This window comes from Oncorhynchus nerka, linkage group LG2 (genome assembly GCF_034236695.1).
Source record: "Oncorhynchus nerka isolate Pitt River linkage group LG2, Oner_Uvic_2.0, whole genome shotgun sequence".
NCBI classification, from domain to species: Eukaryota; Metazoa; Chordata; class Actinopteri; order Salmoniformes; family Salmonidae; genus Oncorhynchus; species Oncorhynchus nerka.
This window is the reverse complement of record NC_088397.1, coordinates 78,203,069-78,218,713: the sequence shown is the minus strand read 5'-3', so window position 1 is coordinate 78,218,713 and position 15,645 is coordinate 78,203,069. Positions and strand designations below refer to the sequence as shown.

The window sequence follows — 15,645 nt, the reverse complement described above, 5'->3', positions numbered from 1 at the left end:
TTTTTTTTTTACTAGGCAAGTCAGTTAAGAACAAATTCTTATTTTCAATGACGGCCTAGGAACAGCGGGTTAACGCCAGATTTTTATCTTGTCAGCTCGACGATTCGATCATGCAACCTTTCGGTTACTAGTCCAACGCTCTAACCACCTGCTGCCCCTAGAAGGCCAAATTACAGAGGAGTGGCACATCGGTCTAAGATACTGCATCACTGTGCAAGAGGCGTCACTGCAGTACCTGGTTCGAATCCAGGCTGCATCACATCCAGCCGTGATTGGGAGTCCCATAGGGCGGTGCGCAATTGGCCCAGCATCGGTACAGGCTTTTTGTAAATAAGATTGTTTTTTAACTGACTTGCCTAGTTAACGGCATTAATTGCATCAATTACATTTATTTAAGTCCTGGAAAACTCCAGGGCTGGATGGCATACCAGTTAGGTAAACTTTTTTTTTTTACACATGCTCAATTAGCTTTAACCACTCCTATGTAAATGGTAGACAAGGCCTTACAGTTGTGTTCTGTGAAATGTATAGTGCATAGAATTAGAAAGGTATTGTCGGATATTATTCATTCTAATCAGTTTTTTATTTTTTTACATGGACAATACCTTGGAGATAATATAAGTACTGGAAACAACCGAACACTATGAAAAATCTGGGAAACCAGGCTTAAGATTCATAGCTGAGTTTGAAAAGGCTTTTGATTAAGTATATAAATATCTGGAACAATGAGAATCTCTTATAAAAATGGGTTGAAGTCATGTATAGTAAACATAGGTGTACAATAGTAAATAATGGCTACTTCAGTCTTAAAACTGTCAAGGAGTAAAACAAGGTTGTCCACTATCGGCATATTTATTATGGCCATGTGAAATGTTCCAACAATAAAGGGGTTAAAAAACCAGGGCTTAAAAACAAAGATGTCATTGTACACTGATAATTCATTTTCTTTTAAATCCACAATTTGGATCTCTCCACAGCCTCAGAGGATCAAGATACTTTTTCTATCCTCTGGTTGTAATGCAAATATTACATATTGGATCACAAAAAAAATACACCATTTACATTACTGTGTAGTATACCAATAAAAGGATCTGATGTCATGTGAAGAAACGCAGTATATATATATACACACACACACGGAAATAAATATCACGCTAATGCATTTTCATAGAAAGTTAGCAAAAATAGAGAATCTTGCTACCATGGAAAGGAACTGTCTATTTGTGGAAAAGCATCCTGATTAACTTAGTCATCCCAGTTTACCTATTTGCTTATGGTCTTTCCTACACCCAGTGAACAGTTATTTAAATTATATGAGGAAAAAACATTTTATTTGGAACGGCAAGCCAGACAATTCAACAGGCCTATTTATATCATGAATATGAATTGAGGGCAGAAATGATTAAATATTAAAGCATTAGACCTCACTAAATGCAGTCATACAAAAGTTACACTTAAAGCCGAACTGGTTCTCCAGCAAATTAGTAAGAATTTCTCACCCCATGTTTAAGAATGGCCTTTTAACCTTTATTCAAATTACAACCTCACACTCAGTTATTTGAAACTGAAATTCTCCCATATATCACTATTTTTAAAACAAGCCATAGAAAGTGTGTTGCAATTTAAATTGAATCCACCTGAAAAAAAGGAACATATTAATACAAATATTGTGGTTATACTAAATATTTATATTAAATTATTTTTATAAAGCTATATAAATATATGAAAATGTCTGCTCTACCCAAAATTACAACCAACTAATTGCAGCATTGCCGCAAAAAGATGGAGGGAAAATGTAAGGAACTTATGTCGGCCCTGCATTGAAGACCAGAAGGGGTTACACCACCCCTGATCTTACTGGATTCTGCTAGTCTATCCTGCTAGTTCCCTGGCCAGCAGTACCACTGTTCCAACTGTCAAGTAAAAACAAACTCAAGCAGTACATTTAGTGAATTTATTTTACACTTCACAAGTAATGGCTGGAAACTGTAGATTCCACCTGTTGAAAGTAATGTGATTAAACTTCAATTGCAAATAGTACATTATATATTTAAACTTAATTACATTTGTGATAATTATGCCTTACCATAAGTTACTCCCTAGGCCCTTGATAATGATACGGCACCGTTCCATAATGGGGTGGGAACAGAGCAGAAGCATACGGATTCCAGCTGCGAACCATCGGGTACTGGTCATATTGCATGAAGGGCTGCTTGGATTGGGCCTGGGGTGTGGTGCCAGGGATAGTGCTAGCAGTTACTGAAGGAGTGGCTGACTTTTGACGGTAGGAGGAATCTGAGTAATGATATTTCTGGGGGTTATTCTGGTTATCCAGTTGGCTGGCTATGGGGGGTGCTCTTGGGACAGAGCGTTGAGGGAAAAACCCTGGGAAATTGTATTGGGGGAACTGGTAACTCAGTGGGACCTGAGGGTATCCTTTAGGTGGCATATGCAGGGCCTGGTTTGTTTGTTTAGGTGTGGTTGTAGAGGCTGATGGGAAATAAGGTTGAGGGAGATGTGTAGTAAAATGGTACGGGTAAAACATTTTTAAGTCAGGCATTTGTGGGACCTGGGGGTATCCTTTAGGTGGCATATGCAGGGCTTGGGTGGCAGGTTGAGGGGAATTTGTGTGTTTAGGTGAGGTAGTGGGGGCTGATGTTGGGAAATAGGGCTGAGGGGGATACGGAGGAAAATGGTACGGGTGAAACGGGTGGAATTCAGGGGTTTGTGGGACCTGGGGGTGTCCTTTAGGTGGCATATGCAGGACCTGGGTAACAGGTTGAGGGGATTGTGTGTGTTTAGGTGAGGTAGTGGGGGCTGATGTTGGGAAATAGGGCTGAGGGGGATACGGAGGAAAATGGTACGGGTGAAACGGGTGGAATTCAGGGGTTTGTGGGACCTGGGGGTCTCCTTTAGGTGGCATATGCAGGACCTGGGTGACAGGTTGAGGGGATTGTGTGTGTTTAGGTGAGGTAGTGGGGGCTGATGTTGGGAAATAGTGTTGTTGAGGGGGATATGGAGGAAAATGGTATGGGTGAAACGGGTGGAATTCAGGTGTTTGTGGGACCTGGGGGTCTCCTTTAGGTGGCATATGCAGGACCTGGGTGACAGGTTGAGGGGATTGTGTGTGTTTAGGTGAGGTAGTGGGGGCTGATGTTGGGAAATAGTGTTGAGGGGGATATGGAGGAAAATGGTATGGGTGAAACGGGTGGAATTCAGGTGTTTGTGGGACCTGGGGGTCTCCTTTAGGTGGCATATGCAGGACCTGGGTGACAGGTTGAGGGGATTGTGTGTGTTTAGGTGAGGTAGTGGGGGCTGATGTTGGGAAATAGTGTTGTTGAGGGGGATATGGAGGAAAATGGTATGGGTGAAACGGGTGGAATTCAGGTGTTTGTGGGACCTGGGGGTCTCCTTTAGGTGGCATATGCAGGACAGGTTGAGGGGAATGTGTGTGTTTAGGTGAGGTAGTGGGGGCTGATGTTGGGAAATAGGGTTGAGGAGGATACGGAGGAAAACGGTACGGGTAAAATGTGTTGAAGTCAGACATTTGTGGGACCTGGGGGTCTCCTTTACGTGGCATATGCATGGCCTGGCTAGAAGGTTTAGGGGAACGTGTTTGTTTAGACATGGTAGTGGCTGCTGTTGGGGACGAGGGTGGTTGGGGGGGATACGGAGAGAAATGGTACTGGGACCACTGGTAGAACAGAGGGTATCCAGACGTAACAGGTTCAGTTTGAGGGAGGCGTACAGGTTCAGTTTGAGGGAGGCCTGCAGGACAGGAGAGGGTGAGCTCCCCAGCAACCGAGAGCATAAAAAGCAAACGCTCATCATCCTGAATTTTAAAAAAAGGTATACAAAAGTCAGGAAATAACCCCCCCAAAAAAGTGACCATTTGATCACTTTCATGACCACAAGATGACATTAAGAACTACCTCCAACGCCACACAGGGTCCTGTGTATGGTGCAGTGATCACCACTCCTCCAAAGAATGGCTCAATAGTTAAGCCACATTGCTGGGTGATTGCGAGAAGTGGCTTCCACACACCAGACACTGAAAAACAATTTCAGTGTGAGCAACAGAATAGGCTATAGGCATACACCAGTCTACTGTCAACCATTCATAGAAATTCATTCCTTTTGGATCAGCATTCATCCACCATAGGTTCAAATGAATACATTTCATATGACCAAATATACCATGTACACTGAAACAATGTCAAAGGATTACCCACCTTTGACTTGAAGAGCATTCGCTGCCATGGAAAGCTTCACCACCATGCCAGATAAATAGCAGGAGACAGAGGGAGGAGGGGGTGGTGCAACAGGACAAGACATGGTCATGGGTGCCCCCCACAGACGGAGTGGCAGAACATAGTTACCCCCCTGTATGAAGGAAAACAGTATCATGATGCAACCCATGTAAATGTGCTTTAATAGCCAACATGTGAATAGAGGCTCAAATCAACATTTAGCAGTACAAGATTATTCAAGAGTTAATTTTAACATTTTTTAGTAAGGGAAAGCCTCCATGGAGGAAATATCACCTCTTGAGTGACATGGCAGCCTTGGTATGGTGCGACAAAGAACACATCCCTGCGTGACCGCTTCACAGAGAAGCCACAGTGAGTTGGCATTCGGGACAGGGGAAGAACAGGAGACCCATCACCTGCACAAGACAGAAATACCTCAGGCTAAACCAACTCATATAGGACTACGCAACTTAAATGCATAAGCAGCATCAGTGTTTCATATTTTTTCTTACTTAGTGGGCACATTCTACTTACCGCCGTCGACCAGAAAATGTGGAGCTCTTCCCCCTTTGACCCGAAGAGTCATTGTTTCATTGCTACACTGTACTGATGGCCCCATGTGCTGGAGTTTAGCATCCAACTTGTGCCATTCTGGGAGAGGGAATGAATTAACAGGATTTGCAAAGGCTCAAACATGTGCCACCTTTAAGGGGCAATCTGGGATACAAAACAAAGGGCTCTAACATTTTAGTCCTCCATTCATCAAAACAGCAGTCTGAAGTCTGGGCAGTTGCAGGGGGTCCATCTGAATTTAGAAAACGCAGCCTTTTTAAACTAAATGTTGTGGTCCATGAAGTAGTCCAACAGTGAACACAGCCATCTTACCCATTTCAAATCACCAATTGAGACACTTTGGGGTGGAACCACATGTCAAGACATATACCCATTTCAATCAATGAGAAGACAAGATGAGGTGTACACATCATTGGATTCATTAAAAATACATTTTTTGCAGAAACCTAAAATTCTAACAGACACCCTGCAACTGGAGACATTTGAGAACATTAACACAGAGGAACGTGTTGTATAGCCACACATGTAACTACCAGTATAAAATGGTCAAATGTGTTGGTTAAATCACATTAGCTGGTGTTACTATCTGTAGCTAGAATTGGGCTAAACCAATGTATCCACTAAGTCAGAGTTCAGCTGTGGATGCAAAGACTGACCAACGATGCGTTGAAGCAATATAGCATTTCACTATTAGGTTACCGCTACATGATTTACAAACTGGGAAAAAAGGGAGGCCTGGTGGCTTACCTTGTGATGTAGGCTGTCCAGCCCGATTACCAGCCTCAAATGCAAGAGATCCGTTTTGAGTCTTGATGCGGTCAGAAGCGGCGGATTCATCATTGGTTACTTCGAAACCCACCCTTCTCAGTTGGACCAACTTATTCCCAACTACAAGCCTCCCGGATCGGACAATCGTCGGATGAATTTTGGCTTTTGGCATTGAAATGCTTGCGTCTGGAATCTGGCCATAGCAAGGGGTTAACACAGAGCTAATCGTTGCCATCACCGTAAAATACAATATAGGATGTTTACACGACATCACATCTCTAATCGTTTTTCGCATGGTGATACACACAAAAGTCTGTGCAATTACGCGTATACGCGAGTTCACTGAGGTCTCTGGTAGAAGTTGCCCCAAATTTAAACGGCTTGCCTAATTGAAAGACCAATCAGAATTTAGCTCGGCTGGTGACATTTTTTACACGGCTTATTAGCGTTCCCGGTTAAGTTGCAGATAGAAATGCAGGCCAATTGAGGTGCCGGTGCCAAACATCACCACTGTACATGACAGCAGTCGCGACCCGTCATTCAGGGCAGGTGGGCCCCACATATTATTTTTTTGGGAGGGCTTGCCTGTTTTGAATGTTATTTTGGCATTAATACGTGTCACATAACAGTTTGCAAACATTTAAAAAAATATATCATTTAGTTAATAAAGACGCATACAAATATGGTCTCTTTGTTTTCTTGAGAAAGGCAACTCCAAAATGCAGGTTTTCAGCCTAGCTCAGTGCTTTCTGTGGTGGTGGGGCAAGCCAGCAGAAAATACAGAGCGTTGTGCCGTGATTGCCTCAGAGTTCTGCCACTCATGGGGACTTCAAATCAAATCAAATGTTATTTGACATCACTGCGAAGTGTAAGAGGAGACATTGAAAATTCGAGCCCTTCGGCTGCTGCCATAGAAGTGCCCATCCAAGATGGCTCAAGGTCATTGACCACAGATAAAATGAAGTCAAATCATGTTATATGTACATTAGCTTAAATTGAGCTGATCATGTCAACATCATACTTTCAAAATCTTAGCAAGCAGTCATCATCATGAATCAAGTTGACAATCTACTGGCAAATCCTTTTTAATCCTTGTCATATGAAGATAAATAATGAAGAGAAATTATAGATAAGAAGTATTGGTGCTCATCAGCCATTGGACATTACACAACAAGTTGGAAATTGCAAATTCAATGAGTGGTTTGGAAGGAATCAGTGACAGTGGCTGTGTGGTCACAAACCTGGAATTAAGGGGCTCTTTTCCAAGTTTAAAATGATAAACATTCAACATTTGCCATGCTGTCAATGAAGCATGATTTGTGCCTCGCTCAAAACAACTGTTAACTTGGAGGCCCGCTAATATTCTAAGAGCTTTCATTGTCTGCTTTAAAGAACCCTTTATTTATCCTAGGCTGCTAACTTGATGTTACAGAGAGAACACTGTAAGAATGGCCCGTGTTCTGAATTCTGTCGCTATACATTTCAAAAGTGCTAAACAAATAGTTATTGACGATAAAGTATGTCTGTTCGCAGTGCATTTCTCTATCGTTCTCGACTCACAGAACCTCCTGAAGCACTGTTAGCTGGTTTAAATCAATCAGAGGCTAGTTAATCAATTAGTATGGCACATCAACTTTTGATTTTTAACTATAATTGTTATTGTGTCCTCTTTATGTAGGCTATCTTTCCAGTTATAGACTGTACAAACTGTTAATCTCTGCTCTTATTAGAGCAGGGATATAAACTAGCCTATATAATAAACCACAATAATTGCAATAACACTCAGGATGCAGGATTTAATGTTTTATTTATTTAATCAGAAACATAACATGATATATACAGTGGGGCAAAAAATTATTTAGTCAGCCACCAATTGTGCAAGTTCTCCCACTTAAAAATATGAGAGAGGCCTGTAATTTTATTCATAGGTAGACTTCAACTATGACAGACAAAATTAGAAACAAATTCCAGAAAATCACATTGTAGGATTTTTAATGAATTTATTTGCAAATTATGGTGGAAAATAAGTATTTGGTCAATAACAAAAGTTTATCTCAATACTTTGTTATATACCCTTTGTTGGCAATGACAGAGGTCAAACGTTTTCTGTAAGTCTTCACAAGGTTTTCACACACTGTTGCTGGTATTTTGGCCCATTCCTCCATGCAGATCTCCTCTAGAGCAGTGATGTTTTGGGGCTGTTGCTGGGCAACACGGACTTTCAACTTCTCCAAAGATTTTCTATGGGGTTGAGATCTGGAGACTGGCTAGGCCACTCCAGGACCTTGAAATGCTTCTTACGAAGCCACTCCTTCGTTGCCCAGGCAGTGTGTTTGGGATCATTGTCATGCTGAAAGACCCAGCCACGTTTCATCTTCAATGCCCTTGCTGATGGAAGGAGGTTTTTACTCAAAATCTCACGATACATGGCCTCATTCATTCTTTCCTTTACACGGATCAGTCGTCCTGGTCCCTTTGCAGAAATACTGCCCCAAAGCATGATGTTTCCACCCCCATGCTTCACAGTAGGTATGGTGTTCTTTGGATGCAACTCAGCATTCTTTGTCCTCCAAACACAACGAGTTGAGTTTTTACCAAAAAGTTATATTTTGGTTTCATCTGACCATATGACATTCTCCCAATCTTCTTCTGGATCATCCAAATGCTCTCTAGCAAACTTCAGACGGGCCTGGACACGTTTGGCACTGCAGGATTTGAGTCCCTGGCGGCGTAGTGTGTTACTGATGGTAGGCTTTGTTACTTTGGTCCCAGCTCTCTGCAGGTCATTCACTAGGTCCCCCCGTGTGGTTCTGGGATTTTTGCTCACCGTTCTTGTGATCATTTTGACCCCACGGGGTGAGATCTTGTGTGGAGCCCCAGATTGAGGGAGATTATCAGTGGTCTTGTATGTCTTCCATTTCCTAATAATTGCTCCCACAGTTGATTTCTTCAAACCAAGCTGCTTACCTATTGCAGATTCAGTCTTCCCAGCCTGGTGCAGGTCTACAATTTTGTTTCTGGTGTTCTTTGACAGCTCTTTGGTCTTGGCCATAGTGGAGTTTGGAGTGTGACTGTTTGAGGTTGTGGACAGGTGTCTTTTATACTGATAACAAGTTCAAACAGGTGCCATTAATACAGGTAACGAGTGGAGGACAGAGGAGCCTCTTAAAGTTACAGGTCTGTGAGAGCCAGAAATCTTGCTTGTTTGTAGGTGACCAAATACTTATTTTCCACCATAATTTGCAAATAAATTCATTAAAAATCCTACAATGTGATTTTCTGGATTTTTTTTCTCATTTTGTCTGTCATAGTTGAAGTGTAGCTATGATGAAAATTACAGGCCTCATCTTTTTAAGTGGGAGAACTTGCACAATTGGTGCCTGACTAAATACTTTTTGCTCTACTGTATGGTCAACTTAGTTTTGTTCATCATTGTGTCATATTGTCCACTGAAATTAATAATACAATTGTAAAATCATCCCAATGAACATTACTCCATACCGGAAAAAAACATTTGATCTTGATCATGTATTTCTATTTCATGAAAACAATGTGAGCAGACCAAGTAATTGGGCGTCACTAAAGCGGGAAGGTGGAATAAATGAGTCAGGAGTAGGTTTTCTTGATTGAACACAGTTCTCTATTGAGGACATTTGGTCAACACAAACACTCCAACATAATCAATGAAAATCTTCCAAGAAACAACATACATCTTCTTCTCCAGATGAAACAGGAACACAATAGGCTTATCTTTAAACTACAACAAAAGTCACGGGATTGTCACCGTCTTAGTGGTTCTTCCTGGATAGCCTCTCTCTCTCTCTCTCTCTCTCTCTCTCTCTCTCTCTCTCTCTCTCTCTCTCTCTCTCTCTCTCTCTCTCTCTCTCTCTCTCTCTCTCTCTCTCTCTCTCTCTCTCTCTCTCTCTCTCTCTCTCTCTCTCTCTCTCTCTCTCTCTCTCTCTCTCTCTCTCTCTCTCTCTCTCTCTCTCTCTCTCTCTCTCTCTCTCTCTCTCTCTCTCTCTCTCTCTCTCTCTCTCTCTCTCTCTCTCTCTCTCTCTCTCTCTCTCTCTCTCAGTGGCCATCTTCCAGAGATCGTTTCCCCCCCACTTCTCTGCTGGTTCCATTCTCTCTCTTATAGGGGAAGGAGAGTATGTCATTAGTACCGTCAGCTGTGCTTAATTGCCTCTGGTTACCTTGTCTCCCATGCCTTGTTGGGCTACTATCCATGAGCCCAGCCTGCCCTCTGGTGGTCCTTCCACAATAATGAAGAGAGAATTGTTGAAGTAAAGTCAGTGTATATAACAAAAATATCTCAAAAAGAATACAGAATATTTTTGTATCTTTCAAATAACCTAGCCAATCGCCAATCATCTACCACACTAGTTGTCCCATGGGGATTCTAACATAGCATATTATGACTTTATTCAAAGCAAACAAGTGGAGAACTTGTGTGGAGCAGTTCCCTTGTCAACAGTGTGGATTGGAAGTACTGATATGAAGTGACATGGGCATTGGCTGAGGTGATGAGGTGAAGATGTCAGCTTATAGGTCTGTAGCGTTTATGGGGCGGCAGATAGCCTAGTGGTTAGAGTGTTGGGCCAGTAACTGAAAGGCTGCCCCTGAACAAGGCAGTTAACCCACTTCTCCTTGGTAGGCCATCATTGTAAATACAAATTTGTTCTTAAAAGACTTGCCTAGTTAAATAAAAAAATAAAAAAAGTCACTGCTGCCCATACTGGACCCTCCTGAGTGACCCCCTGGCTCATTCACCTTGTCTGGAACCATAGACATGTGTACATCATTGGAACTTCCTCCTCTTGGTGCTCAGGGGTTGGAGATGGCTGAAGGATCTGATCAGAAGCCTGCAATGACTGAATGAGCCTCTGGCTTTGGCTGTAGTTGCTCCTTGGCTCTGAAATTGTCAGGAGTTGCAGCATCCAGCCATAGCCACCAGAGGTGTGAGAGATGGTTGTGATCTCACTGTCCTGCATTGAGAGGTCAGCTCCAGCTTGGTGTGTCCAGGAAGAAGGGGGTGGGGCTGTGAAGTGGCTGCCCACCCCTAGCAGGTGTCCATGGTCACGGTGGAGCACGTTGTCGATGCGGAGGTTGATTGTGACAGAGGACACATGTCGAACTCTATGAAGGAGAGGATGCTCACTGCCACAGTAGGGGAGAGATGCTGCTGGCAGTGGGTCCTCCTCCACCCTTATGATGACATGGTTTCTCAGACTGTCTGTGGTGGTGGAGGGGGGGTCATCATAGACACGGCATATGGAGCTGCTTTCGAGTGATGCTGCCCAACGCAGTTGTTTGGCATGAGCTCCACCCAGGGGCCCAGGCCCAGCACACAGGGGCCTCCATTCAGGTTCTGATGTGTTATGGTGCCAAACACACCATAGCGGACAGGGAGCGCAGGCCAGAGCTTACCCTTGTCTGACAGAGTCAGAGAGAGCAAGAGAGTGTGAAATTATTCTCTCAGTTAATGATACAGTAGGCCTAAGCATCGTTACACTAAGATATATTAATAGACACTAAGCACTACAAAAATGTTTTTTTACCATTTTTTTACGTGTTGATCGATTGTTTTGTTCACGTCAGGGGACGATGCTGCCAACGACTCAGTTGTTTGTATGTCAGGACTGGATTGAGTTTGTTCCCTGTCTGAAGAAAAAAGAGCAAGCACATGGAAGAGGAAATGCTTAGATGTTTTGTGAACAATTATAATAAAACAAAATAAGATTGTGTTGTTAACTGCTTTACTCTCAGTTACCTGTTTGAAACTGTTCTGTCACAATGGCAGATGACAAGGAGGAGGAGTGGGACTGTTTTGCACGTATGTTGCTTCTTAAAGGAACCATTGAGTCAATCACAAAAAGGTCTTCCTCATTCTCCTCCAGTGCTCTGAGCCCTTCTTCGGCAGTGGCCTCTGTAATTGTGGGTTTAGGAGATTGGTGGAAGCTGTGAATGAGTTTGGATAAATAAAAATAGCAAGTGTCGAGTTCACAGTTAGCTCCATTTGTTCAGAGATCTCTACAGTAGAATACTCAGGTTCAAGTTTGAGTCCACTGTCTTCGTTACCTATGGGAGACAATCTATTCTAGATCTGTTACCTACGGGATACAAATCTATTCTAGATCTTGCTATAAGTGTGATCTTGGCTTGTGAACGTACATCCTCTCACATTTGTGAGCCAACTGGTTCTGCTGTGCTGACACTTTATTGGGTCTTTTTTTGGGGCAAAGGAGGGAGTGGGGGAGAAGTTGGGGCGGAGGAGTGCACATCAAGTTCCCCTGCTTTATTCTCCTCTTTTCCAGGCACAGAAATTAAGTGTGCTGGCAGGTGGCTTGGTCTCTTGTTTACCTTCTATTATATACACGTCTCCAGGTTCACTGCCATCCATACACTCTTCACTGCCATATGATGTGCCAATCAATGCCCTAGCTAAGTCCTCTATACTGGTCATCTTGTTTCCTGCCACCTGCGTCCTGCCGGTGGGCAGAAGGATGTCTGTCCCTGGCTGTTGTATTGTGGTGAGCTTAGGGGCTGACCCTGGGAGAGTGGTGCCAGGAAAAATAACCTCTCACTCAACGTCAACAAACAAAGGAGCTGATCATGGACTTCAGGAAACAGGAGGTTGAAGAAATTTGTCTTGGCCCCTTAAACCCTCACAAAACCCTCACAAACTTTTAGAGGTGCATAATTGAGAGCATCCTGTTGGGCTGTATCACCACCTGGTACGGAAACAGCACCGCCCACAACTGCAGGGCTCTCCAGAGGGTGGTGTGGTCTGCCCAACGCATCACCGGGGCAAACTACCTGCCCTCCAGGACACCTACAGCACCCGATGTCACGGGAAGGCCAAAAACATCATCAAGGATATTAACCACCCAAGCCATAGCCTATTTACCCCGCTATCATCGAGAAGGCGAGGTCAGTACAGGTGTATCAAAGCTGGGAGCGAGAGACTGAAAAACAGCTTCTATCTCAAGGTCATCAGACTGTTAAATAGCCATCACTAGGGCTTCCATCCGATTACGTAACGATAGTTACCGGAGTTGTAACTCCAGTTTCATGAGTGGAGCCCCATAGGGGAGCTCTGTTCCTAGTGGTTCACCCTGCTGCCAAAGCAGCAACTAACCTGATAGAAAATGATGCACACACCTGTAGCCAATGGACGCTTCCCCTCAATTAGTCTCCCCCAAAAATATCTTCAGCCGGACTGGGGATTGGCAGGGCTTTAAGTCCTATGGGGCTTCGCATCACTCAAAGAACTAGCTACAACTCCGGTAATTATCGTTCTATATCGTGGAGCTCCGCCCCATAGGGGAGCTCTGCTCCTAGTGGTTTAAGGCGGAGTGCAACTCTCCAAAATGTACTCCCTGCCAAGCCTAACACTTCCTACCAAGTGAAAATGTCAGCCCAGCCATGGCACACTGTGTCACAATATACTGTGTCCTCAGTACAATCCACCCCACTCAGTTCAGAGACATAGTCAATGGCTAGTGGGCAGATAAAGAGAATATGAGCCATACTAATCTGAACCAGCAGATAGATGATGCCTCAATATCCTGTCAATATTCAATGATTGGTCTCATAGCATTGTAATACTAGTTACAGAAACTATTTCCTTCATCCTTCCGCCCAAACATAGTCATAGACTTGTGGGCAGGTTAGAATACATGACCTCTACTGTTCTGATCCCTCAGTGAGGAGTCATGTCACGTAGAGTGGCTAACAGTAAAAAGCAGACCTGAAGGAAACTAGTCCATAGGTCCTGCATTTTTTCCACTTAGTTCAAGTCTTCCCATCAGCTATGCTGAGTACAGACTGAACCATGGTCATACTGATTTCTCAGTAAATCCGCCACACTCAATCTAGAGGCCAAGCCAATGATTTGTGGGCAGATAGACAGAACATGGGCCTAGCAGATAGATGATACCTCAATATCCCATCAATATTCAATGACCGGTCTAATAGTTACATAACTATTTCCTTACGCCCCAACTCAGTGATACACTGGTGGGCGTGTCAAAAAACACATATTCTCTACTGTACTGAATATCAGTCAGTCAGTCTCAATAGAAAAGAGTGGGTCTAATCGAAACCATATCCAATGGCCCTTCATCTTTTCCTCCCGCCCTAGTGGCGGTTCGTCCTGGGCTTGAAGAGAGAACCAGACTCGCATTGCCAGTCCATGCGTAATGTGAAAAGGTCCACCTCGGCTCTCCCGAACCATTCCCATATTTGGAGAACAATGTAAGGGTCCAGATGACATTCGTCATCTCGGGGACCCCCTCGAGATATGAGGTCTGCTCCGACGTTCTGATAGCCTGGAATGTGTGCTGCACTCAATGAACTAAGGTGCTTGGTAGCCCACAGCCACAATTCCTCTGCCAGCCGGTGGACTGCAGGAGACCTGACTCCTCCTTGGCAATTTATGTAGGCTACTGTGGTTCGGTTGTTTCCGACCAGACCAGAACATCGTGACCCTGCAGGGTAGGCGCGAAGTGGGTCAGAACCAGTAGAACTGTCTCCAACTCTAGTAGGTTGATGTGACGTCCCGAGGGAGGCTACACAACTCCGATCGCCCAAGTCTGACATGTCCTTCCCCATCTAGTCAGACAAGCGTCTGTAAATACTGGAGTGTAGGAGGACACTCTGCCTATTGGGACCCCTTGCGTCAGAACGCACGGGTCCCTCCAATAGTTCAGGTCTGCTCTGAGTGAAAGGGGAATCACCAACAACTGACGACAATGCCGCACTGGGTCTGGTCGTAGTTGGGCGAACCATCGCTGTGTTTTGTGCATGTGCAGAAGTCCCATCGGAACCACGGAGTTGGCAGACGACATGAGACCCAAGAGTGTCATGACCGAATGCGCTCGTCATTATGTTATTCGGAAGAAACCTTCGTAGGGCTAGCAACAGGGCAGCCTGCCGAGGATACGAAATTTGAGCCTTCATAGTCACAGTATCTAGCTGCAATCCCAGGTAGACAATCCGATGACTGGGCCAAGGTGTGCTCTTTTCCAAATTCACAGCAAACCCCAGAATCGTGAGCTGAATCACCGTCTGTGTCGTGTGTTATCGCCAGCTCTACTGATGGGGTGAGAACCAGTAGGTCATCTAGGTGGGCCAAGACCCTTATCCACTGACGACTCAGCGGTTCATTTGCCGCCTCCACACATTTGGAAAAGGTGTGAGGTGCCAGGGCGAACCCAAATAGCATCGTCACATACTCGTACGTCACCCATTGGAAGGCGAAACGCAGAAACGGATGCACCGGATCCGTACCGGATTTAGGGGACACAGTGAACAGTTGGCAATTTCATCGTAAAATGTTTCCTTGGTGTAATATTAAGTATAAACTGATGGTTCAGATTACGGGATGCCAAGGTCATATTTTTCCATATTCTGTTCCAGTTAAAAGGTTGTTTATATATATTTACATCTGTGGACTATATTTTTTTAATGGCTAGCTCAGAATATAAGCTTTCCAAAAGTTGTTTATATACAGTGCCGTGCGAAAGTATTCGGCCCCCTTGAACTTTGCGACCTTTTGCCACATTTCAGGCTTCAAACATAAAGATATAAAACTGTATTTTTTTGTGAAGAATCAACAACAAGTGGGACACAATCATGAAGTGGAACGACATTTATTGGATACTTCAAACTTAAAAAATTAAGTTAATACTTTGTAGCGCCACCTTTTGCTGCGATTACAGCTGTAAGTCGCTTGGGGTATGTCTCTATCAGTTTTGCACATCGAGAGACTGACATTTTTTCCCATTCCTCCTTGCAAAACAGCTCGAGCTCAGTGAGGTTGGATGGAGAGCATTTGTGAACAGCAGTTTTCAGTTCTTTCCACAGATTCTCGAAGACAAATCTCCATCCCAGTCTCAGGTCTTTTGCAGACTCCATTAGGTTTTCTTCCAGAATGGTCCTGTATTTGGCTCCATCCATCTTCCCATCAATTTTAACCATCTTCCCTGTCCCTGCTGAAGAAAAGCAGGCCCAAACCATGATGTTGCCACCACCATGTTTGACAGTGGGGATG

The 15,645-nt window shown here is 44.0% G+C and overlaps 1 protein-coding gene across 2 annotated transcripts; it reads right to left on the bottom strand.

The window, feature by feature from the left end:
• Positions 1-1,940: 1,940 nt before the first annotated feature.
• Positions 1,941-5,952, bottom strand: LOC115117518 (uncharacterized). Of its 2 annotated transcripts, XM_065003082.1 has the most exons (7): positions 5,571-5,952; positions 4,785-4,901; positions 4,545-4,666; positions 4,233-4,383; positions 3,933-4,051; positions 2,087-3,832; positions 1,941-1,999 (listed from the first exon to the last, which is right to left on the bottom strand). In XM_065003082.1, the coding sequence occupies exons 1-6, from the start codon at positions 5,884-5,886 to the stop codon at positions 2,093-2,095; spliced, it is 2,565 nt and encodes an 854-aa protein (XP_064859154.1). In that variant the 5' UTR covers positions 5,887-5,952; the 3' UTR covers positions 1,941-1,999; positions 2,087-2,092. The 2 variants fall into 2 exon arrangements, with proteins under 2 accessions (XP_064859154.1, XP_064859158.1); XM_065003086.1 differs by lacking the exon at positions 1,941-1,999 and having other exon boundaries at positions 2,453-3,768.
• Between the last annotated feature and the right edge of the window lie 9,693 nt (positions 5,953-15,645).